This window comes from Oncorhynchus kisutch, unplaced genomic scaffold (assembly GCF_002021735.2).
Source record: "Oncorhynchus kisutch isolate 150728-3 unplaced genomic scaffold, Okis_V2 Okis02a-Okis13b_hom, whole genome shotgun sequence".
In the NCBI taxonomy this organism is placed as follows: Eukaryota; Metazoa; Chordata; class Actinopteri; order Salmoniformes; family Salmonidae; genus Oncorhynchus; species Oncorhynchus kisutch.
In genome coordinates, this window is record NW_022261979.1 from 2,313,049 (window position 1) to 2,339,945 (window position 26,897).

A 26,897-nucleotide genomic window follows, 5' to 3' on the forward strand; every position below is an offset into this window, starting at 1 on the left:
TTATCATCATTAGTCATTTAGGTCAACATTGGATCATTCAGAGATCCTCACTGAACTTCTGGAGAGAGTGTGCTGCACTGAAAGTAAAGGGGCTGAATAATTTTGCAATTTGTCAGTTTTTGATTTGTTAAAACAGTTTGAAATATCCAATAAATGTCGTTCCACTTCATGATTGTGTCCCACTTGTTGTTGATTCTTCACAAAAAAATACAGTTTTATATCTTTATGTTTGAAGCCTGAAATGTGGCAAAAGGTCGCAAAGTTCAAGGGGGCCGAATACTTTCGCAAGGCACTGTACACCCTATTCCCTATGGGCCCTGATCAAAAGTACTGCACTGCATAGGGAATAGGGTGCCATTAGGGACGCAGCCCGAGTGTGCGTGTCATATTGCATAACTGTCAACTGGAAATGTGTTTAGTCATCTTATTACTGATACTAACCTGTCCGAGGCCATTTCCTGCACTCTCTCTCTTCTTGTCTAAATGTTTCAAATCAGTTCACAAAATACTGTATTTGTGAACAGAACTGAAATATATGAAATAAGCATGTCTAGCACAGGTGAACTACACATGGTGATGAGTAACCTTGACAACACCTGATGAATCGTGTTAGTAGATTAGTCACACACACAACACCGCTCACATAGTTGAGTACAAAAAACCCATCTCCATCCAGGCATTCATGTGCCTCATTTATTGCAATAGAGTGAGACAGTGCATGTTTTATTACAGTAGTAGTGGGGTGGTAACCTTGTGATGTGCATCAGGTAGAGATGCTTTGGGGTCAGAGCAGTAGAACAGTCATTGAGTTGGAGACGGTAAGAGTTGGGTCATAAAACAATATTATACAAAATGCTGCAATCACAAATATTTCCTGTCTACAGATACAGCTGAGAGAGACAGCATGATAAAGGTACAGAACAGGAGCCTGGTGCACTGCTCTGTACAGTACAAGTACAGACTGATACGCTGTCTGTCGTGACGGCTGTTAAGACCACTGGACATGCAAGTTGAGGCGGAATTTGAGATGCAGGAAGTGCGACATCCACACGTTTATGGTCTCTTGGTGCTCCACTTTCCTGTTTCTCAAAGAAAGGGTTTAGGGGTGGACGAGTCAGAGGACAGTCTTATCCGTGGGTTGTGACGGAGATCCCGGCCGGGCGGAACTTCATCTCAGTAAAGGGAATGGACGAGTCTTTGCCCTTCCAGTCTATCCACACCACACCCTATAACACAGCACAAGCAGTTGAATTACGTTCATTTAGTAGATTAAGTTGAGTTGACAAAACTTAAATTCAGTTACATTAGTTGATAGGAGTTGATAGCAGATGACACAACATCAAATAAGATGACTGTTCAAATCATAGAGATAGATAGAGGACTCTAGTGCCTAAAATCCCGTTTTAGCATGGGCATCGTCAACTGGGTGGGACTTCGTCAACTGGGTGGGACATCCTATGGGTTAATGAAGGATCACATAATTCCATCTGAGGGATCAGCCAATGAATTATACATGAGCAAACATTCCATAACTGCAGGTGGCAGTAGATCACCAACCTTGGCTTTATATCTGTTCAGACAACACACTCTATGTGGCAGTGTGCACCTTTTCAGTTTGTTTACCAACTCGTAGAAGTAGTAGAATAAAAATAAAAAAACGAATTCAAAATGAAGATGGCCTTAATGGTGCTGCCCATACCCTCACAGATGCCATAATTGAACAGATACAAAGAAGAGTCCTCTATTATTCTCTATGGATCAATTTGAAACACTGGAGATGTGGTGCAGTGTTTATAGCATATCAGCATTGGGGTGCTGTCTTGCAATAGCAAAGACCAGGAAAAGTACTGTCATCAAAATGTCAAAGCAGCGACTAAAGCACTTAGTGGGATGATACTGGTACTAGTGGTACCTGGTTGTTGCTGTTGGTGCCATAGAGGCCGTTGAGGTTGGTCTTGTAGCAGTTTTTGTACCACCAGCCGCCCATGTAGGCCCTGGCACAGTGGATGCCCAGGGGGTGGGGTTCCTTGTCTCTGGTGGAGAATGGGCGCCCGTTGTGGTACCTCATGGAGTCACCTTATAGACGTGATGGGGAAGAAAGAAACAAGTACAATTCAGGATTTGTAGAGTAAGGGACCAATCCCACCCTCCACTTCAGTAAAATGTTTACTTTAGTGAAATTATGTGAATGGGATTGACCTCGTATTGAATATTTGTTTGTGAGCTATTTGAGTTTTGGTTCCTCAAACTTAAGCACCTGCTCTGCTAGGTTCTGTCCTCACATTCTATCTTGGCTAGTGTACATTCTGCTCTGCTAGGCTCTGTCCTCACATTCTATCTTGGCTAGTGTACATTCTGCTCTGCTAGGCTCTGTCCTCACATTCTATCTTGGCTAGTGTACATTCTGCTCTGCTAGGCTCTGTCCTCACATTCTATCTTGGCTAGTGTACATTATTTTACCTGCAGTGCCGGTGTATCCAGACACCTCGATGGCGTAGTGTTTGTCCACTGAGTCGATGGTGAAGCTGGAGTAATGGGCGTAGGCCGTATCGTTGCCTGAACGCAGGTCCACTCTCAGGCTCACTGGGCCCATGCTGGTCAGGTTGTGAAGCAGCTCATTACCTGGATGGATGAGAGATAGAGAGAAGGACATCATTTAAAACATATACTATGTACTCTATGTTCAAGCTGTGAGCTATGTAGAGTACATACTGTACGCTTTGGTAGTAGCCTCCCTTTTGATGCAGTTAGCATGGTTGGGGTCAATTCCATTTCAATGGTGAGGGTGGGTAAAGAAGGAGGAATCCGGATATGCAGTCATTGTTTTAGCATTACCCACAGAGTTTTTAAACTACGGAGCGCGACATGGCTCAATGTGCCAGTAAATCAGCACAATTTACTTTTCCATTTTTTTTTCTTCAAATTGACACCATCTTGGAGATTTACTGAAGCTACTGCAGATTCCAAACAAGAATAATGGAAACCACTGTATAATAGGACAAACTTAGCAAATGAGGTATTTGTGGTAAGTACATGGGGGCCGCCATCTTCACGCATGTCCTCTATTCAGTCAATTCAAGAAGTGGACTGAAATTCCTATTTAAAATGTTCTCATAGAGAAGCATTAAAGAAAATTGGAAAATGTATTTGTTTACTTCCTGAATTTACTGAAATGATAATAGAAATGACCCCATCCCTGAACTACAGTTTCCTGTTTGTCCTCTTCTGAGGACTTTGAGTGGATCAGCAGCATTGAGCTGAACCTTACCGAGCCAGAACTCCTCGCTACGGTTTCCAAAGCCATTAGTGTAGTCACTCCAGGTTCTGAAGAAATCTGTCTTCCCGTTCATTCTCCTCTGGAACACCTACAGTATGCAACACATTCACAAAGCTGATATTGGAAACAGACAGACTCACCATAGAAAATAAATATGCATAGATGTCCCACATTCATAGCCATTTTATCATTCCCCCACGTACTATGTCCAACAAAATGCAGCTGTTCAAAAGGAAATGTGATTGTCAACCTTTGGAATCAGATGGCTGATGATTCAATCCCATTCAAACCCATGAGAGAGAGAGAGAGAGAGAGAGAGACAGAGAGACACAGAGAGAGAGAGAGACAGAGTGAGACAGAGAGAGAGACAGAGAGAGAGAGAGAGAGAGAGAGAGAGACAGAGAGAGACAGAGAGAGACAGAGAGAGAGACAGAGAGAGAGAGAGAGAGAGACAGAGAGAGAGACAGAGAGAGAGACAGAGAGAGACAGAGAGAGAGAGAGAGACAGAGAGAGAGAGAGAGAGAGAGACAGAGAGAGAGAGAGAGAGAGAGAAGCCATGTATCTTACCGTCCAGCCTCCTCCCTCAGTCTCCATGTCACAGTAGACTCTGACTGCCTTCCCTTCCTTGCCCTCTGGGTAAAGATCCACCTCTCCTGACTGGAGCGCTCCGTTCAGCAGCTCTTGGGAACACTCCGTGGGGAATGGGAAGCGCAGTTTTCCTGAGCCGAGGGGATACAATTACTATACAATTACTATACAATTACTATAAGATTACTATACAATTACTATAAGATTACTATACAATTACTATAAGATTACTATAAGATTACTATACAATTACTATAAGATTACTATACAATTACTATAAGATTACTATACAATTACTATAAGATTACTATAAGATTACTATACAATTACTATAAGATTACTATACAATTACTATAAGATTACTATACAATTACTATACAACTACTATAAGATTACTATAGAATTACTATACGATTACTATACAATTACTATAAGATTACTATACAATTACTATAAGATTACTATACAATTACTATAAGATTACTATACAATTACTACAACATTACTATACAATTACTATACAACTACTATAAGATTACTATACAATTACTATAAGATTACTATAACATTACTATACAATTACTACAACATTACTATACAATTACTATAAGATTACTAGACAATTACTATAACATTACTATACAATTACTATATTCTCTGTAAAAGATAAGTAACCCTGTTGCTTTGAGTTGATGAAATGTAGAGACTCATGTGCAAAGTACATTTTCAAAATTCACTGCTGGTCTGTAACACCTACCTGTGATAAACTCAGTGGTGACAATAGATGTGTACTGCCCCTCTCTCTCTCCCTGTACCAGCACCGTGTACTTAGACATAGAGAACAGTCCAGTCAGCTTGTACTCCGTCACCGTGGAGTCCAGAATCACCTCCTGGGGAGATAGAGGGCCAGAGAAACAGATGTTTGAAACTGTCTTACCTCATGCACTGTTGTTTCACCTCATATAGTCCGTCCCAAATGGCACCCTATTTCCTATATAGTGCACTACTTTTGACGATGGGCCCTGGGTAAAAGTAGTACACTATAGGAATATGGTCATTTGGGACGCATCATTGTATACAATGATATATATATATCATTGTAGCAAACTGGCTCAAATGAAGATCCTACATCTGTAGCATTGGTATACAATATAGTAGCAGTATAGTTGTGGTATTAAGTTCATACGAATGTAACATGTGAGGAATAAAGCTCACCTTGACCTCCTCTCCTGCCGTCTGATAGGTCACTCTGTATCTGCTGAACGCAACACTGGGGGATTTCCATGATACAACAGCAGAACGAGCGCCCACCTCACCGGCCTTTACAGCTGAAGGACAAACCATCACACATACAGGTACGTTCTGTCCTGGTTCTTTTCCCTATACAGTAGGACCTCAGAAATACCAACGAGTCGGGAATAGAGGTCGTGTTGTAACTTTGGCCGGTCAGTCCGTAACTCTGAGCTTCAGATCTTTGAGGTTCTACGCTGTAGTTACATGTGATGTTGTGCAGTGTGTTTCCCCCCTGTGTACTCACCACTAGCCGTTGTGAAGGTGGTAGTGATGGCTGTGCTCTGCAGACTGTCTTTCTGACTCAGGGCTTTGACTGTGTACACGGTGTCTCTCTGCAGCCCTCTCAGCTGCTGCTCTACTGAGTTACCAGACACCATCACTGTCACTGTTACATTGGGAGCTGTGGGAGAGACGAGGGAGGAGGGACAGGGACTGCAGCTTAGGCTGGATTACAGCTTGGAACGTGAGTAGAACAGCATATAATGTACAGGTGTAGTTATACTAGCTATGGTACATAGTATATACTACAGGAGGTTGGTGGCACCTTAATTGGGGAGGACGGGCTCGTGGTAATGGCTGGAGTAGTTCCTATGTGTTTGATGCCATTCCCTTTGCTCCCTTCCAGACACTGGTATGAGTCGTTCTCCCCTCTGCAGCCTCCACTGGTCTACAGTGCCTTCTGAAAGTATTCAGACCCCTTGACTTTTTCCACATATAGTTACGTTACAGCCTTATTATAAAATTGATTCAATAGTTTTTTCCCTAATCAATCTACACACAATACCCCATAATGCCAAAACAAAAATATATAAATATTATTTTGCTAATTTATATATATATATACTGTCTATATATCACATTTACATAAGTATTCAGAACCTTTACTCAGTACTTTGTTGAAGCAACTTTGGCAGTGATTACAGCATCAAGTCTTCTTGGGTCTGATGCTACAAGCTTGGCACACTTGTTTTTGGAGAGTTTCTGTCAGGTTTGATTGGGACCGTTGCTGCACAGCTATTTTCAGGTCTCTCCAGAGATGTTCGATCGGGTTCAAGTCCAGGCTCTGGCTGGGCCACTCAAGGACATTCAGAGACTTGTCCTGAAGCCACTCCTGCGTTGTCTTGGCTGTGTGCTTAGGGTTGTTGTCCTGTTGGAAGGTGAACCTTTGCCCCAGTCTGAGGTCCTGAGCGCTCTGGAGCAGGTTTTTATCAAGGTTCTCTCTGTACTTTGCTCCATTAATCTTTTCCTTGATCCTGACTAGTCTCCCAGTCCCTGCTGTTGAAAACATCCCCACAGCATGATGCTGCCTCCACCATGCTTCACTGTAGGGATGGTGCCAGGTTTCCTCCAGATGTGACGCTTGGCATTCAAGCCAAATAGTTAAATCTTGGTTTCATCAGACCAGAGAATCTTGTTTCTCATGGTCTGAGAGTCTTTAGGTGCCTTTTGGCAAACTCCAAGCGGGCTGTCATGTGCCTTTTACTGAGGAGTGGCTTCCGTCTGGCCACTCTACCATAAAGGCCTGATTGGTGGAGTGCAGCAGAGATGGTTGTCCTTCTGGAAGGTTCTCCCATCTCCACAGAGGAACTCGGAGCTCTGTCAGAGTGACCATCGGGTTCTTGGTCACAACCTTGACCATGGCTCTTTTCCCCCGATTGGTCAGTTTGGTCAGGTGGCCAGCTCTAGGAAGAGTCTTGGTGATTCCAAACTTCTTAATTTAAGAGTGATGGAGGCCACTGTGTTCTTGGGGATCTTCAATTCTGCAGACAGTTTTTGGTACCCTAACCCAGATCTGTGCCTCGACACAATCCTCTCTCGGAGCTCTATGGACAATTCCTTTGACCTCATGGTTTGGTTTTTGCCGTGACATGCACTGTCAACTGTGGGACCTTATATATACGGGTGTGTGCCTTTCCAAATCATGTCCAATCAATTTAATTTACCACAGGTGGACTCCAATCAAGTTGTTTTATTCTTTATTTAACTAGGATGATCAATGGAAATAGGATGCACCTGAGCTCAATTTCGAGTCTCATAGCAAATAGTTTTCACTTAGTCATTATGGGTTATTGTGTGTAGATTGCTGAGGATTTTGTTTTTATAATAAGGCTGTAACATACCAAAATGTGTAAAAAGTCAAGGGGTCTGAATACTTTCTGAAGGAACTGAATAACTATAGTTATACTACTGTATGTATGTTCACCATATCTTTTCATCAGGAAATGATACCAAACTCACTTTTTGCAGACTCATAACTGATGATGAAGCGGTCTACTTGGCCCATGGCGGGGGTCCATTGCAGCACTGCCTTGGTATCTGTTACGTTAGTTGCTTGGAGAACAGTTGGAGGGGCAGGTACTACAGTCCAAAGACAATGTGTTTTACATGGTGAATTTAGCTAAATAACAATTATTGTTTTGCCTTTATGTCATGTTTTAAAACACTTAATTGTTGTCATATTGCAGGACAAGACAACTGAAACTGTGGGTAAGAATAAGGCAAATCGTTCTGCACTCCACGTCCAAAGCAGAATGCATGATGATGTACTGTAATGGTGAGTTGCTACAGCACATTAGATCTAGGTAAGTGTGGTGATCACCTGTGGTCATGATGGCAATGAGGGGATCACTCTCTCTCTTCCCCATGGTGGACATCACACTGACCTCGTACGTGGCCCCCGAGGACAGCTTGGACAGAGACACCTGGGACTGCAGGGAATCCACAGTCACAGAACCACTCTCTCCTGTCAGGATGACAGACACACAACCACTCTCTCCTGTCAGGATGACAGACATACTGTAGACACAGAACCACTCTCTCCTGTCAGGATGACAGACACACAACCACTCTCTCCTGTCAGGATGACAGACATACTGTAGACACAGAACCACTCTCTCCTGTCAGGATGACAGACACACAACCACTCTCTCCTGTCAGGATGACAGACACACAACCACTCTCTCCTGTCAGGATGACAGACACACAACCACTCTCTCCTGTCAGGATGACAGACACACAACCACTCTCTCCTGTCAGGAAGACAGACACATAACCACTCTCTCCTGTCAGGATGACAGACACAGAACCACTCTCTCCTGTCAGGATGACAGACACAGAACCACTCTCTCCTGCCAGGATGACAGACGCAGAACCACTCTCTCCTGTCGGGATGACAGACACAGAACCACTCTCTCCTGTCAGGATGACAGACACAGAACCACTCTCTCCTGTCAGGATGACAGACACACAACCACTCTCTCCTGTCATGATGACAGACATACTGTAGACACAGAACCACTCTCTCCTGTCATGATGACACACATACTGTAGACATAGAATCACTCTCTCCTGTCATGATGACAGACATACTGTAGACACAGAACCACTCTCTTATGTCATGATGACAGACACAGAATCACTCTCTCCTGTCATGATGACAGACATACTGTAGACACAGAACCACTCTCTCCTGTCATGATGACAGACACAGAACCACTCTCTCCTGTCATGATGACAGACACACTATAGACACAGAACCACTCTCTTCTGTCATGATGACAGACACAGAACCACTCTATCCTGTCATGATGACAGACATACTATAGACACAGAACCACTCTCTCATGCCATGATGACAGACACAGAACCACTCTCTCCTGTCATGATGACAGACATACTGTAGACACAGAACCACTCTCTTCTGTCATGATGACAGACATACTGTAGACACAGAACCACTCTCTTCTGTCATGATGACAGACACAGAACCACTCTCTCCTGTCAGGATGACAGACACAGAACCACTCTCTCCTGTCAGGGTGACAGACACAGATCCACTCTCTCCTTTCAGGATGACAGATATACTGTAGACACAGAACCACTCTCTCCAATCATGATGACAGACATACTGTAGACACAGAACCACTCTCTTCTGTCATGATGACAGACACAGAACCACTCTCTCCTGTCATGATGACAGACATACTGTAGACACAGAACCACTCTCTTCTGTCATGATGACAGACATACTGTAGACACAGAGCCACTCTCTTCTGTCATGATGACAGACATACTGTAGACACAGAAGCACTCTCTCCAGTCAGGATGACAGACATACTGTAGACACAGAACCACTCTCTTCTGTCATGATGACAGACATACTGTAGACACAGAACCACTCTCTTCTGTCATGATGACAGACACAGAACCACTCTCTCCTGTCAGGATGACAGACACAGAACCACTCTCTCCTGTCAGGGTGACAGACACAGATCCACTCCTCCTTTCAGGATGACAGATATACTGTAGACACAGAACCACTCTCTCCAATCATGATGACAGACATACTGTAGACACAGAACCACTCTCTCCTGTCATGATGACAGACATACTGTAGACACACAACCACTGTCTCCTGTCATGATGACAGACATACTGTAGACACAGAACCACTCTCTCCTGTCATGATGACAGACATACTGTAGACACAGAACCACTCTCTCCTGTCAGGATGACAGACACAGATCCACTCTCTCCTGTCATGATGACAGACAGACACAGAACCACTCTCTTCTGTCATGATGACAGACATACCGTAGACACAGAACCACTCTCTCCTGTCAGGATGACAGACACAGATCCACTCTCTCCTGTCATGATGACAGACATACTGTAGACACAGCATCACTCTCTCCTGTCATGATGACAGACATACTGTAGACACAGAACCACTCTCTTCTGTCATGATGACAGACATACTGTAGACACAGAGCCACTCTCTTCTGTCATGATGACAGACATACTGTAGACACAGAAGCACTCTCTCCAGTCAGGATGACAGACATACTGTAGACACAGAACCACTCTCTTCTGTCATGATGACAGACATACTGTAGACACAGAACCACTCTCTTCTGTCATGATGACAGACACAGAACCACTCTCTCCTGTCAGGATGACAGACACAGAACCACTCTCTCCTGTCAGGGTGACAGACACAGATCCACTCCTCCTTTCAGGATGACAGATATACTGTAGACACAGAACCACTCTCTCCAATCATGATGACAGACATACTGTAGACACAGAACCACTCTCTCCTGTCATGATGACAGACATACTGTAGACACACAACCACTGTCTCCTGTCATGATGACAGACATACTGTAGACACAGAACCACTCTCTCCTGTCATGATGACAGACATACTGTAGACACAGAACCACTCTCTCCTGTCAGGATGACAGACACAGATCCACTCTCTCCTGTCATGATGACAGACAGACACAGAACCACTCTCTTCTGTCATGATGACAGACATACCGTAGACACAGAACCACTCTCTCCTGTCAGGATGACAGACACAGATCCACTCTCTCCTGTCATGATGACAGACATACTGTAGACACAGCATCACTCTCTCCTGTCATGATGACAGACATACTGTAGACACAGAACCACTATCTCCTGTCAGGATGACAGACATACTGTAGACACAGAACCACTCTCTTCTGTCAGGATGACAGACAAACTGTAGACACAGAACCACTCTCTCCTGTCATGATGACAAACATACTGTAGACACACAACCACTCTCTCCTATCAGGATGATAGACACAGAACCACTCTCTCCTGTCAGGATGACAGACAGACACAGAACCACTCTTTCCTGTCAGGATGAAAGACAGACACAGAACCACTCTCTTCTGTCATGATGACAGACATACTGTAGACACACAACCACTCTCTCCTATCAGGATGATAGACACAGAACCACTCTCTCCTGTCAGGATGACAGACAGACACAGAACCACTCTCTCCTGTCAGGATGACAGACAGACACAGAACCACTCTCTCCTGTCAGGATGACAGACAAACTGTAGACACAGAACCACTCTCTCCTGTCATGATGACAAACATACTGTAGACACACAACCACTCTCTCCTATCAGGATGATAGACAGACACAGAACCACTCTCTCCTGTCAGGATGACAGACAGACACAGAACCACTCTATCCTGTCAGGATGACAGACAGACACACAACCACTCTCTCCTGTCCGGATGACAGACACACAACCACTCTCTACTGTCAGGATGACAGACAGACACAGAACCACTCTCCCCTGTCATGATGACAGACAGACACAGAACCACTCTCTCCTGTCATGATGACAGACAGACACAGAACCACTCTCTCCAGTCATGATGACAGACAGACACAGAACCACTCTCTCCTGTCATGATGACAGACAGACACAGAACCACTCTCTCCAGTCATGATGACAGACAGACACAGAACCACTCTCTCCTGTCAGGATGACAGACATAGTAACACACTGGTCCTCTGGGGAAAACAAATGGCACCGTATTCACTTTACGATGCACTACATTTGACACATAGGGAATAGGGTGCCATTTGGGACACTGGCCATGATTGACACTTAAACAGTGTCAGTGTTTGGGGATGACGGAGGTATTTTGACTGAACAGCTGATCTGTCATTCATTAATGGACACACAAGAATGCTACAAAAGTTGTATCTTCCACTTGAATGATTCTGGTGAAGCCCTTGTGCTGACAAATGGGGTGCGAAAAAACTAGTTTTAAAGTGTTCAAAGTTTCATCACCTTGTCACTTATAGTAGGGTTTCCCAAACCTGCCCTAGCACTACACAGCAGATTCAAATACTCATTGTCAAGGAGGGGCCCTAGCACTACACAGCAGATTCAAATACTCATTGTCAAGGAGGGGCCCTAGCACTACACAGCAGATTCAAATACTCATTGTCAAGGAGGGGCCCTAGCACTACACAGCGGATTCAAATACTCATTGTCAAGGAGGGGCCCTAGCACTACACAGCGGATTCAAATACTCATTGTCAAGGAGGGGCCCTAGCACTACACAGCAGATTCAAATACTCATTGTCAATGAGGGGCCCTAGCACTACACAGCAGATTCAAATACTCATTGTCAAGGAGGGGCCCTAGCACTACACAGCAGATTCAAATACTCATTGTCAAGGAGGGGCCCTAGCACTACACAGCAGATTCAAATACTCATTGTCAAGGAGGGGCCCTAGCACTACACAGCAGATTCAAATACTCATTGTCAAGGAGGGGCCCTAGGACCCAGTTTTAGAAAACCCTGACTTAGAGGTAGATAACATGATAAAAGCTAAGGTAACTGTAACTTACCCGTGACTGAGTGAGAGTATGTGATTTTGAAGCCGGAGATTTTGTTCTTTGGTTTGGACCAGGACACAGAAAGAGAGGCTTCTGTCACGTTACTAAACACCAGCTCGGTGGGTGGCTCAGGTCCTGCATGGGGAAGAAAATGAATAAGGAAGAGGAGAGGCCAGAAGAGGATATTTAAAGGAACCTCATATTCATTGTCTCCAGCACCACACCAGTGTCAACATGTGTGAAAACAGTTTCTATATTCTGTGTGTTAAAAAGACGAGATGAAAGGTCCTATAAACTGCTTCTCTGTGACATCACAGGGTTGGATTAAAAGTAATAAAAATGGTGAGTTTCTAGCCAGAAGGAGGGTCTTTTCTTGCTCCCCAGGTCACAGTGAATGTCATTGTGTTTTTAAAACGGTTACCTTTTGATCATTTTTTTACTTTGTTTTTTTTCTTCTACAAAAGGTGGAAATGCACAGTTTTCACATATGTAGACACTGGTATTGTACTGGAGGTAACGAACATGAGGCTGAAACGTGGTGAAGGAAAAGGTTAAAAAGTCACTAAAGTCCCAGTACATTTGAAGTATAGAAAATATAGAAACAATGGGATATTCTGTCTCAACACAAGTGATGTGTTGAGTGATGTGTTTAGTGCAGCCACATTTTAAATGAAAGAGAGACATGCAGGCTATCCAATACATGAACTAGCACATTGAATGAAAAGATACATTACTATAGGAGTTATTCATAAAAAGTTATGGTCAAATATTCTGAATAAGTCTCTATGTGGGTTTGGTTCTCCTAATTACCTGTCATGGTGGTTACTCTGTGAATCTTGGAGCGGGATCCGGGAGTGGTGCCACATATGTGCAGGGAGTATCGGGTCTGTGGTCGCAGGTTACTGAACTCCACAGAGCGAACGCTGTCGGGGAGAACAACGGACACCCTCTTTGTGTGAGCTTTACCTCTGGAGCTACCGGGAGCTTTAGTGGGGAAAGCCACGGCTCCATTAGGGCTCTGTTTTCGGATCTCAATGGTGGAGTTTACGACTCCGGCTACTCTGTCCTCTTCCCTGAGAGCAGCTCCCTCCTCCGCCTCTTCCTCCTCCTCTTCCTCACCCTCTGCCCTGTGCTCTCTTCTGGACACAGTGAAGTTCTTAAACATGGCTGTTGGAGCCGACCATGTGAGGGTGAAGCCGTATGTGGTGATGTTCTGAACCTTCACAGAGCCAAGTCCACGGCCCACTCCTGTTCCTGCTTTCCTGGTGCTGTTTTTGGAAGACTGGATAGTTGTTGTCTTGTTGCTGAAGACTTTGACTTCAGAGGTGGTCTCCACAGTGGTCATGTTCACAACATACTGACTCTTCCGTGGGACTGGCTTCCCTTTGCCTGACCCTATCTTCACAGTAGTTTTAGATGTGCCTGAGGAGATGTCTGCCTCTGTCTTAATGTCCTTTGTAAGGGTGATCTTGCCCGTCCCAGCCTTAGTGATATCAAAAGCCAATGACACCTTTGTAACGTTCATAGTCCCGTGAACTAATTTCACCTTTTTGACTGTTTTCTTTCCAGATGTTAGAGTCACATTCTTCTCAGCCAACGTCGACTGCTCCAGAGTCTCTTTTCCTGACCGGGTTTTGTTCACAAACGTCTTCACAGTGCTTTGGGTGACATTGGCTTGAGGCTGGTCTTGGAGGTTGCCAGCTTCAGCATTGGCTTTACCTCCAGATTCCTCCTTCACTGTTACTTTCAACTTCAGGTCAGGTTTAGACTGCTTCTTTATAACTGTCGTTTTGCCTTTGCTCTCTTGCTTTCTTCCTCCATGGTGTTTCAACAGAACCTGTCCGATGGTTGGTCGGCCCAGTCCAGTCTTGGTAGCATTGGAATGGGTGGTTTTGGTTTTAGTGACAGTAACCCCTTGTTTGGCTTGTGTCTTGGTGAGCCCTGCTTTTACACTTGTGGTCCCTTTTGTTTTGCTTTTGATGTCACCATCCTCTTTGGCGGCTGTAGGTTTCTTTTGCTCTGTTTTGTTCTGGAAGAGGATTTGGTCTGCCTTGGTCTTCTTCCCCTGCAGACTCTCTGTGATAGCACTGCTCTCAGGTGATACCTTCAACGCCACCGTCTCCACCGTTATCTGGATTTTGTCTTTGGTACCTTCTGGAGATGAGAGAAAAAAATATGTGTTCCAATAAACACACAAGCATACAACTTAGAATGAAGGAATGTATATTAGGCATGCATTCTAAGTGGTGTGCTTGTGTGTGGCGACTGGAAGTTAACCTTAGATTATGAGTTGCTAGTATGTCTCTAACTGAATTGCAATAAAGAAAATCAGATCAAAGAAGACAAGTCAGATCAAATGAAGAAGGCACAGTAACTGACTTTTACTGCAGTCAGCTCCAGCTGTACATTTACTGCAGTCTAGACCAAGGAACCCTGGGAGGCAGACACACTTTCCCTTCTCACATTTCCCATTCGCACTGCAGTCATTGGGACATGGGCCTTTGGAGCAGGAAGCACCTGGTAGGAAGGGGAAGAGAGTATACAATATGAGACCAGACAGAGCAAACATCAAAAGATGAAATGTTAATGTTGGTTACAAGAAAGACTCTGGATTGAATTCAAACTAGCCTCATGGATAATCTCCATATCAGAATGAAGTTATTATATGAAAGAGGTTTGCGACTAGGAGGTTACAGTTATGTGTAACTAAATAAGACCAGTCGTACATTTACTCTTCATGAGGGACATCTCTTTCTCCAGCCTGCCAACACGTCCTTTCAGTGCTGCCATCTCAGCCACACATCCCCCGGTGCAGGAGGTAGGAACCAGACTGATGCGGTGGGTCAGGGTTAGAGGAAAGCCAGGCTTCAGCTTCAGCTCATGGGTCTGGGTCTGCTCCTTTGTGCGGTTGCTAGCGTCGCTCTGGGTGTCCTTACTGATGCAGCCAGAGTCAGAAGTGATGAGCACCTTGATGGGGATGGGATGCGGCAGTGTGATGGAGGGTTTGTCTTTGGTTGTGGTCTTTGGACCACTGGCTGTGAGAGGCTTGAGGGGAGTTGAAGGGGCTGGAAGAATCTGATTGGCTTCGGTTGGGCTTAAGGCTTTCAGAGTGGGCTTAGGGGTCTCTTTGGTGAGTTTGACGAGCGTGGCTGTTGGAGGTTTGAGGGGGGTTGAGGGGGCTGGATGTGTCTGATTGGTTGCAGCTAGGCTTAGGGCTTTCACAGTGGGCTTAGGGGTCTCTTTGGTGAGTTTGACGAGCATGGCTGTTGGAGGTTTGAGGGGGGTTGAGAGGGCTGGATGTGTCTGATTGGCTGCAGCTGGGCTTAGGGCTTTCACAGTGGGCTTAGGGGTCTCTTTGGTGAGTTTGATGAACATGGCTGTTGGAGGCTTGAGGGGGGTCGAGGGGACTGGATGTGTCTGATTCGCTGCAGCTGGGCTTAGGGTTTTCGGAGTGAGCTTATGGGTCTCTTTGGTGAGTTTGATAAACGTGGCTGTTGGAGGTTTGAGGGGGGTTGAGGGGGCTGGATGAATCTGATTGGCTATAGTTGGGCTTAGGGCTTTCGGAGTGGGCTTAGCAGTCTCTTTGGTGAGTTTGACGAGCGTGGCTGTTGGAGGTTTGAGGGGGCTTGAGGGGGCTGGATGTGTCTGATTGGCTGCAGTTGGGTTTAGGGCTTTCGGAGTGGGCTTAGCGGTCTCTTTGGTGAGTTTGACGAGCGTGGCTGTTGGAGGTTTGAGGGGGCTTGAGGGGGCTGGATGTGTCTGATTGGCTGCAGTTGGGTTTAGGGCTTTCAGAGTGGGCTTAGGGGTCTCTTTGTTGAGTTTCACGAGCGTGGCTGTTGGAGGTTTGAGGGGGCTTGAGGGGGCTGGATGTGTCTGATTGGATGCAGTTGGGTTTAGGGCTTTCAGAGTGGGCTTAGGGGTCTCTTTGGGGAGTTTGACGAGCGTGGCTGTTGGAGGTTTGGGGGGGGTTGAGGGGGCTGGATGTGTCTGATTGGATGCAGTTGGGCTTATGGCTTTCAGAGTGGGCTTAGGGGTCTCTTTGGTGAGTTTGACGAGCGTGGCTGTTGGAGGTTTGAGGGGGCTTGAGGGGGCTGGATGTGTCTGATTGGCTGCAGTTGGGTTTAGGGCTTTCAGAGTGGGTTTAGGGGTCTCTTTGGTGAGTTTGACGAGCGTGGCAGTTGGAGGTTTGAGGGGGGTTGAGGGGGCTGGATGTGTCTGATTGGATGCAGTTGGGTTTAGGGCTTTCAGAGTGGGTTTAGGGGTCTCTTTGGTGACTTTCACGAGCGTGGCTGCGGTTTTTGGTTTTGCGAGGGAGAGGGTGAGTAGGACGTAGGGTTTCGGTTCACTTCCTGTTCCTGTGGCGTTTCTTTTCTCATTGGTTACTGGAGTTTGAAGGGAGGGGAACGGGGTTAGCAGGAAGAGGAGGGCTAGAGAAAACAACATTTTGAGGCAGAATAGTTTTTGGATGGTCCGAATTCCAACAGTTCTATAAACTCCTTCCCCAGTGTCTCAGTGGAGAGGAGGCTAGACAATCCACCAGAGTTATCCTACAAATGAAAAAGAAAAAAACAAGTCAGCCAAGACGAGTATACTCAGATTACAGTTTATTAACATATGCAAAGCCATTCTGGAACCAAGTCATAAAGTTAGGTTTGTGCTGTGGCCATTGGCTGTAGAGGTATGTAGTGACTACGAGCCAGAGGCTCAGAGCACAACAGATAAGCACTGTGTTCACTACTAGTAGTATATTCTGCGGTGCTGCTGTACATTTTCACTGGACGTTTCCTCTCTCCTTCTCCAAACACATACACTGAACCCTTTCCTCACTTTGCTCCTAAACTATTCGTTTTTTTGCTCCCTCACCAGGTGAAGAAAGGGGCTATTATACCGTACAAACCCAACTACTTGTAGTAGCTCTCTCCAGAAGTCCTCCTTGAGGTCAAACCCCCACATCCAAACTGACAAAGATTATTTGGAATGCTTTCAATGAGAACATTATGCTTATCACAGGAGGTTGGTGGCACCTTAATTAGGGAGGATAGGCGGGTGGTAAAGGCTGGAGCGGAATCAGTGGCACATCTTTTTTTGTTATTAACCCATTTTGAGGAAAAATATATATGTATACATTTTACATACACATTTGACATACATGGTACTTTTATATAAAGCAGTCACATAACAATAATACATTACCAAACATCAGTTCTTTAATCCCACCCCTCTGCCACTCTCAGCACATCCCACCTATCACCATAGACCTCAGTTCTTTAATCCCACCCCTCTGCCACTCTCAGCCCATCCCACCTATCACCATAGACCTCAGTTCTTTAATCCCACCCCTCTGCCACTCTCAGCCCATCCCACCTATCACCATAGACCTCAGCTCTTTAATCCCACCCCTCAGCCACTCTCAGCCCATCCCACCTATCACCATAGACCTCAGCTCTTTAATCCCACCCCTCTGCCACTCTCAGCCCATCCCACCTATCACCATAGACCTCAGTTCTTTAATCCCACCCCTCAGCCACTCTCAGCCCATCCCACCTATCACCATAGACCTCAGCTCTTTAATCCCACCCCTCTGCCACTCTCAGCCCATCCCACCTATCACCATAGACCTCAGTTCTTTAATCCCACCCCTCAGCCACTCTCAGCCCATCTCACCTATCACCATAGACCTCAGCTCTTTAATCCCACCCCTCTGCCACTCTCAGCCCATCCCACCTATCACCATCGACCTCAGCTCTTTAATCCCACCCCTCAGCCACTCTCAGCCCATCCCACCTATCACCATAGACCTCAGCTCTTTAATCCCACCCCTCTGCCTCTCTCAGCCCATCCCACCTATCACCATCAACCTCAGCTCTTTAATCCCACCCCTCTGCCCCTCTCAGCCCATCCCACCTATCACCATAGACCTCAGCTCTTTAATCCCACCTCTCTGCCACTCTCAGCCCATCCCACCTATCACCATCGACCTCAGCTCTTTAATCCCATATAAACTCGTCCCTTTTTCAGGACCCTGTCTTTCAAAGATAATTCGTAGAAATCCAAATAACTTCACAGATCTTCATTGTAAAGGGTTTAAACACTGTTTCCCATCCTTGTTCAATGAACCATAAACAATTATGAACATGCACCTGTGGAATGGTCATTAAGACACTAACAGCTAGGTAGGCAATTAAGGTCACAGTTACGAAAACTTAGGACACTACAGAGGCCTTTCTACTAACTCTGAAAAACACCAAAAGAAAGATGCTCAGTGTTCCTGCTCATCTGCGTGAATGTGCCTTAGGCATTCTGCAAGGAGGCATGAGGACTGCAGATGTGGCCAGGGCAATAAATTGCCATGTCCGTACTGTGAGACACCTAAGACAGCGCTACAGGGAGACAGGACGGACAGCTGATCTTCCTCACAGTGACAGACCACGTGTAACAACACCTGTACAGGATCGGTACATCCGAATATCACACCTGCGGGACAGGTACAGGATGCCAACAACAACTGCACGAGTTACACCAGGAACGCACAATCCCTCAATCAGTGCTGAGACTGTCCGCGATAGGCTGAGAGAGGCTGGACTGAGGGTTGTAGGCCTGTTGTAAGGCAGGTCCTCACCAGACATCATTAGCAACAACGTTGCCTATGGGCACAAACCCACCGTCGCTTGACCAGACAGGACTGGCAAAAAGTGTTGCGGTTTTGTCTCACCACGGGTGATGGTAGGATTCACGTTTATCGTCGAAGGAGTGAGCGTTACACTGAGGCCTGTACTCTGGAGCGGGATCGATTTGGAGGTGGAGGGTCCGTCGTGGTCTGGGGCGGTGTGTCACAGCATCATCGGACTGAGCTTGTTGTCGTTGCAGGCAATCTCAACGCTGTGCGTTACAGGGAAGACATCTTCATCCCTCATGTGATACCCTTCCTGCAGGCTAATCCTGACATGACCCTCCAGCATGACAATGCCACCAGCCATACTGCTCGTTCTGTGCGTGATTTCCTGCAAGACAGGAATGTCAGTGTTCTGCCATGGCCAGCGAAGAGCCCGGATCTCAATCCCATTGAGCACGTCTGGGACATGTTGGATCGGAGGGTGAGGGCTAGGGCCATTCCCCCCAGAAATGTCCGGGAACTTGCAGGTGCCTTGGTGGAAGAGTGGGGTAACATCTCACAGCAAGAACTGGCAAATCTGGTATAGTCCATGAGGAGGGGATGCTCTGCAGTACTTAATGCAGCTGGTGGCCAAACTGTTACTTTTGATTTTGACCCCCTTTTTGTTCAGGGACACATTATTCAATTTCTGTTTTCCACTTGCCTCTATGTTTGTGTTAGTGCTGCAATCAGTTGTTTGTAAGTTTGGATTGAGCAGATATTCCCATATATTTTCGACAGCTGCATATGTGACATAACTCCTCCGTTTCTATTCATAATATCATGAATAAATATCATACCATTTTTAAACATTTTTTCCATAAAGATGTTTTTTTATTAATCAGTATGTTTGAGTTTAACCATAACATTTGTTGTAATATTTGCTTTATCTTTTATGGAGGATAAAACTGAAATTGTATCTTTGTATGGCTTGTTTAAGAAAGGCCAATACTTTAAACAAAATTTCATTTTCAATTAGTCAGAAATGAGAAGTTGTAATCTGTATAAAGGCAAAAAGGCAATGTTTTTTAAACAAAGGATGAGCCTTTCTTAATAATCTACTGGAGAACCATTTGGGTTTAGTACAATTTAGGTATGAGTGAAGCTTTTAATGAGAGGTTTAAGCTTTAATATTTAATCATTTTAGCCCCCCAAACTCTTATTCATTATATAAATAGGCACGTTTCATTTTGTCTGGCTTAGCATTCCAAATAAAATTAAATATTTTCTGCTCATATGATTTAAAAAATGAATCTTCTAGAGTAGGCAGTGCCATTAGTAAGTTAACTGTGATAAAACCAAAGAGTTATTCAATGTGTCTTTCCATAAATAGACAAGTATTTACATGGTTGCAGAATTGTATCTATTTTTGCTAACTTTCTATTGAAATTGATTGTGGAAAGTGTTTTTTTTTTAGATGTGAATACCAAGTATGTCTACTTCACCATCCGCCCATTAAAGTGGTAAACTACAAGGTAGTGTAAACAATGTATTTTTTAACGATCCAATACATAATATGGTACACTTGTCATAATTAGGTTTTAGTCCAGAGAGGCTAGAAAAGTGATCAAGATCTTCAATGAGACTGTGCAGGGATCCAGATTGTGGACTTGAGTCGTCGGTATGCATTGACACTGTTTTTATCCCCTGGATTTCTAACCCTTTGATGTTCTTGTTGGATCTCATTTTAATAGCAGCATTTCAATGGCCATTATAAATAGATATGGAGACAACGGACAGCCTTGTTTTACTCCTCTTAAAGCTCAATACTTTCTGAGAAGTAACCATTATTTACTATTTTACATCTGGGGTTGCTGTACATAACTTTAACTCATTGTATAAGAGATTTGCGGAAATTAAAGTAACCCAGGCATTTATTTATAAATTCATACTTTATCAAACGCCTTTTCAAAATCTGCTGGTATCATTGATGTCATAATGTTCAATTGTTTCAAGTAATTGCCGTATATTAGCTCCTATATATTGTCCATTTAAAAAACCTGTCTGATCAGGATGAACAATATCTGGTAAAACCTTTTTTATTCTATGTGCTATGCATTTCGCCAGGATTTTCGATCACAACATTGAAGTGTAAGGGGCCTCCAGTTTTTTAAATGGGTGGAATGTAAATAATATACATCAAACTCATGATTTCAATTATTTTGTATTCCATTCCATTTACTCCGTTCCAGACGTTATTGTGAGCCGTCCTCCCCTCAGCAGTCTCCACTGATGCTTAGTACAGTACAGTACAGTTAAAGAGCTTGGGCAAGCAAGGGAATATCTGGAAAGCATTTTACACATAGACATCGATACTCTGATGACAGAAATAACAAATATTTCTCTCACTGGATGGCTAACTCCAATGGCTGATTAAATGATAAGGCCAGGTCACCTCCTAGGCTAGCAAAGTTACTTTATTTTGTAGTAGGAAAAAGTAGGAAAAAGGTGTCAGGACTGGGAACTGAGACCTAGAGGGTCCTGCTGCCCTGTCGGTGGTGAGGCTGTGCAGAGCTGGAACAGAGCCTTACTGTATGCTGCTCACTGTGCGTCTTTGACTAATGAATGTCTTACATCATATACACCCGCGCCGTATGAAAACCACCAGGAGAAATATGCTCAGATGAAATGTATTTCTTAAATCTCGGGAATTAATTGAATGAGGAAGCACATATCTATGCAGTAGCTAGTACATTAGGAGCATACAGAGCATCTGTAATATAATGACATTTATGAAGGTTGTGCACAACTACTGTGTTAAATAAATGATGTATTATTTCACAATCATTTATAGATTGTTTCTAATTTGTTTGGGGACAGTTTTATGGCTACTGATAAAGCGTTACTAAAACACCCAGACTACAACCATGCTTCTCACCACTATTCATGCATTGATGTTCCATTGTACTGTACCTCAACTAATTACATGGACAACTAAGCTCTGAAATGAGATTACAACTCATTAGTAAGTACATTAACCTTTTGTAATTGGAGAACAATACTAGTAAATTCATGACTATTAACATTAGTACTGACTTGGAATGATGTAGATCATTGACCATTCAGCACTGACCTCTCTTCTCACATACCCCACAGATTCAAGAACATAGACTGATGATGACCATATTTCATTGTATTTAAAATGTAGTATTCCTATGACTTTATTTAACTATAGATGCTTGACTCTATGTTATTTTAATTGTTCATTCATTAATTTAAAAATATGTTTGAATTAACATGTTCATCCATAAGTTTGTAGGAAAATGTGAAACTTACCTGGACAATAATTCCCTCCTGTGACTTAGTGTGTACCAGTCTTTTGCACCTCATATAGACTTCTGCCCAGGCATGAAGGAGGGAGGAGGAAGGAGGAGAGAGAGAGAGAGAGGGAGAGAGAGCAAGAGAGAGAGAGAAAGAGAGGGAGAGAGGGAGAAAGAGAGAGAAAGAGAGGGAGAGCGGGAGAGAGTGAGAGAGAGAGAGAGAAAGAGAGAGAGAGAGAGAGCGAGGGAGAGCGAGAGAGAGAGAGAAAGAGAGAAGAGAGAGAGAGAGAGAGAGAGAGAGAGAGAGAGAGAGAGAGAGAGAGAGAGGGAGAGAGAGAGAGATGGAGAGAGAGCGAGGGAGAGAGAGAGAGAGAGAGGGAGGGAGAGAAAGGACCACCACTAGAAAGAGGGTAAAGTCTGCTCCTACTTATATACCTCCATACTTGACCATACTGTTCATGCTACTCTACACTACACTTACATGTACATAAACATCTGTTTTTTACTCAACGTCATCAAACCTGATGTATTACAGCCATCAATAAAAGAAAGCCTGATCCAGACACCATCCTCTAGTCTCTAAGACTAGAGCCTTGTTCAGTCAGAAACATGTTTAGCTAGAGTGTGAAACAACAACACTACTGCATATTTAGCACACACACACACACACACAGCCCCCACAAGGCGTGTGGGCCCACAACCCCTCTCCGCCCCCCAAAATAATAATACTCATGTTTTTTGTTTGGGGGGGGGGGGTTGTGGTCCCCCAGATAGCAAATGAACAGGTCATAAGCAATGCAATGTTTTTTGTTTGGGGGGGGGGGGGGGTTGTGGTCCCCCCAGATAGCAAATGAACAGGTCATAAGCAATGCAATGTTTTTTGTTTGGGGGGGGGGGGGGGGGGGTTGTGGTCCCCCCAGATAGCAAATGAACAGGTCATAAGCAATGCAATGCTTTTTGTTTGGGGGGGGGGGTTTGTGGTCCCCCCAGATAGCAAATGAACAGGTCATAAGCAATGCAATGTTTTTTGTTTGGGGGTGGGGGTTGTGGTCCCCCCAGATAGCAAATGAACAGGTCATAAGCAATGCAATGCTTTTTGTTTGGGGGGGGGGTTTGTGGTCCCCCCAGATAGCAAATGAACAGGTCATAAGCAATGCAATGTTTTTTGTTTGGGGGGGGGGGTTGTGGTCCCCCCAGATAGCAAATGAACAGGTCATAAGCAATGCAATGTTTTTTGTTTGGGGGGGGGGTTGTGGTCCCCCCAGATAGCAAATGAACAGGTCATAAGCAATGCAATGTTTTTTGTTTGGGGGGGGGGGGGGTTGTGGTCCCCCCAGATAGCAAATGAACAGGTCATAAGCAATGCAATGTTTTTTGTTTGGGGGGGGGGGGGTTGTGGTCCCCCCAGATAGCAAATGAACAGGTCATAAGCAATGCAATGTTTTTTGTTTGGGGGGGGGGGGGGTTGTGGTCCCCCCAGATAGCAAATGAACAGGTCATAAGCAATGCAATGTTTTTTGTTTGGGGGGGGGGGGGGTTGTGGTCCCCCCAGATAGCAAATGAACAGGTCATAAGCAATGCAATGTTTTTTGTTTGGGGGGGGGGGGGTTGTGGTCCCCCCAGATAGCAAATGAACAGGTCATAAGCAATGCAATGTTTTTTGTTTGGGGGGGGGGGTTGTGGTCCCCCCAGATAGCAAATGAACAGGTCATAAGCAATGCAATGCTTTTTGTTTGGGGGGGGGGGGGGTTGTGGTCCCCCCAGATAGCAAATGAACAGGTCATAAGCAATGCAATGTTTTTTGTTTGGGGGGGGGGGGGGTTGTGGTCCCCCCAGATAGCAAATGAACAGGTCATAAGCAATGCAATGTTTTTTGTTTGGGGGGGGGGGGGGGGGGGGGGGTTGTGGTCCCCCCAGATAGCAAATGAACAGGTCATAAGCAATGCAATGCTTTTTGTTTGGGGGGGGGGGGTTTGTGGTCCCCCCAGATAGCAAATGAACAGGTCATAAGCAATGCAATGTTTTTTGTTTGGGGGTGGGGGTTGTGGTCCCCCCAGATAGCAAATGAACAGGTCATAAGCAATGCAATGCTTTTTGTTTGGGGGGGGGGTTTGTGGTCCCCCAGATAGCAAATGAACAGGTCATAAGCAATGCAATGTTTTTTGTTTGGGGGGGGGGGTTGTGGTCCCCCCAGATAGCAAATGAACAGGTCATAAGCAATGCAATGTTTTTTGTTTGGGGGGGGGGTTGTGGTCCCCCCAGATAGCAAATGAACAGGTCATAAGCAATGCAATGTTTTTTGTTTGGGGGGGGGGGGGGTTGTGGTCCCCCCAGATAGCAAATGAACAGGTCATAAGCAATGCAATGTTTTTTGTTTGGGGGGGGGGGGGTTGTGGTCCCCCCAGATAGCAAATGAACAGGTCATAAGCAATGCAATGTTTTTTGTTTGGGGGGGGGGGTTGTGGTCCCCCCAGATAGCAAATGAACAGGTCATAAGCAATGCAATGTTTTTTGTTTGGGGGGGGGGTTGTGGTCCCCCCAGATAGCAAATGAACAGGTCATAAGCAATGCAATGTTTTTTGTTTGGGGGGGGGGGGGGTTGTGGTCCCCCCAGATAGCAAATGAACAGGTCATAAGCAATGCAATGTTTTTTGTTTGGGGGGGGGGGGGGTTGTGGTCCCCCCAGATAGCAAATGAACAGGTCATAAGCAATGCAATGTTTTTTGTTTGGGGGGGGGGGGGGTTGTGGTCCCCCCAGATAGCAAATGAACAGGTCATAAGCAATGCAATGTTTTTTGTTTGGGGGGGGGGGGGGTTGTGGTCCCCCCAGATAGCAAATGAACAGGTCATAAGCAATGCAATGTTTTTTGTTTGGGGGGGGGGGGGGTTGTGGTCCCCCCAGATAGCAAATGAACAGGTCATAAGCAATGCAATGTTTTTTGTTTGGGGGGGGGGGTTGTGGTCCCCCCAGATAGCAAATGAACAGGTCATAAGCAATGCAATGCTTTTTGTTTGGGGGGGGGGGGGGTTGTGGTCCCCCCAGATAGCAAATGAACAGGTCATAAGCAATGCAATGCTTTTTGTTTGGGGGGGGGGTTGTGGTCCCCCCAGATAGCAAATGAACAGGTCATAAGCAATGCAATGCTTTTTGTTTGGGGTGGGGGTTGTGGTCCCCCCAGATAGCAAATGAACAGGTCATAAGCAATGCAATGTTTTTTGTTTGGGGTGGGGGGGTTGTGGTCCCCCCAGATAGCAAATGAACAGGTCATAAGCAATGCAATGCTTTTTGTTTGGGGTGGGGGTTGTGGTCCCCCCAGATAGCAAATGAACAGGTCATAAGCAATGCAATGTTTTTTGTTTGGGGGGGGGGGGGTTGTGGTCCCCCCAGATAGCAAATGAACAGGTCATAAGCAATGCAATGTTTTTTGTTTGGGGGGGGGGTTGTGGTCCCCCCAGATAGCAAATGAACAGGTCATAAGCAATGCAATGTTTTTTGTTTGGGGGGGGGGGGTTGTGGTCCCCCCAGATAGCAAATGAACAGGTCATAAGCAATGTAATGCTTTTTGTTTGGGGGGGGGGGGGGGTTGTGGTCCCCCCAGATAGCAAATGAACAGGTCATAAGCAATGCAATGTTTTTTGTTTGGGGGGGGGGGGGGTTGTGGTCCCCCCAGATAGCAAATGAACAGGTCATAAGCAATGCAATGCTTTTTGTTTGGGGGGGGGGGGGGGTTGTGGTCCCCCCAGATAGCAAATGAACAGGTCATAAGCAATGCAATGCTTTTTGTTTGGGGGGGGGGGGGTTGTGGTCCCCCCAGATAGCAAATGAACAGGTCATAAGCAATGCAATGCTTTTTGTTTGGGGGGGGGGTTGTGGTCCCCCCAGATAGCAAATGAACAGGTCACAAGCAATGCAATGCTTTTTGTTTGGGGGGGGGGGTTGTGGTCCCCCCAGATAGCAAATGAACAGGTCATAAGCAATGCAATGCTTTTTGTTTGGGGGGGGGGTTGTGGTCCCCCCAGATAGCAAATGAACAGGTCATAAGCAATGCAATGCTTTTTGTTTGGGGGGGGGGGGGGGTTGTGGTCCCCCCAGATAGCAAATGAACAGGTCATAAGCAATGCAATGCTTTTTGTTTGGGGGGGGGGTTGTGGTCCCCCCAGATAGCAAATGAACAGGTCATAAGCAATGCAATGCTTTTTGTTTGGGGGGGGGGTTGTGGTCCCCCCAGATAGCAAATGAACAGGTCATAAGCAATGCAATGCTTTTTGTTTGGGGGGGGGGGTTGTGGTCCCCCCAGATAGCAAATGAACAGGTCATAAGCAATGCAATGTTTTTTGTTTGGGGGGGGGGGGGTTGTGGTCCCCCCAGATAGCAAATGAACAGGTCATAAGCAATGCAATGCTTTTTGAATAACAGGACATTTGCTTTAAAACTGCAAAATGTTCTCTGTGTTGAATAGCAGAAAATGAACCGCAGGTATTGGCCGGCGAGCTTGTGCCACAGACCTGCAGTACTGTCTGTGTGAATGGCGTTTCTGTTGGAGGTAATAGGATAGAACTGCAGGGGTGTTATGTAAGTGACTGAATAGCTAGCAGATCTAACAGATGCTGTATGAAGGAGGCATTGCATCTTTTACCCACAT

The 26,897-nt window shown here is 45.3% G+C and overlaps 1 protein-coding gene across 1 annotated transcript; it reads right to left on the reverse strand.

The window, feature by feature from the left end:
* Positions 1–665: 665 nt before the first annotated feature.
* LOC109900141 (tenascin) lies at positions 666–22,347 on the reverse strand. Its single transcript, XM_031811994.1, has 15 exons — positions 22,271–22,347; positions 15,069–16,889; positions 14,722–14,859; positions 13,153–14,496; positions 12,355–12,477; positions 7,758–7,901; positions 7,397–7,516; positions 5,403–5,558; positions 5,081–5,193; positions 4,623–4,755; positions 3,845–3,996; positions 3,269–3,365; positions 2,461–2,622; positions 1,913–2,076; positions 666–1,226 (listed from the first exon to the last, which is right to left on the reverse strand). The coding sequence occupies exons 2-15, from the start codon at positions 16,783–16,785 to the stop codon at positions 1,128–1,130; spliced, it is 4,662 nt and encodes a 1,553-aa protein (XP_031667854.1). The 5' UTR covers positions 16,786–16,889; positions 22,271–22,347; the 3' UTR covers positions 666–1,127.
* Positions 22,348–26,897: the final 4,550 nt, after the last annotated feature.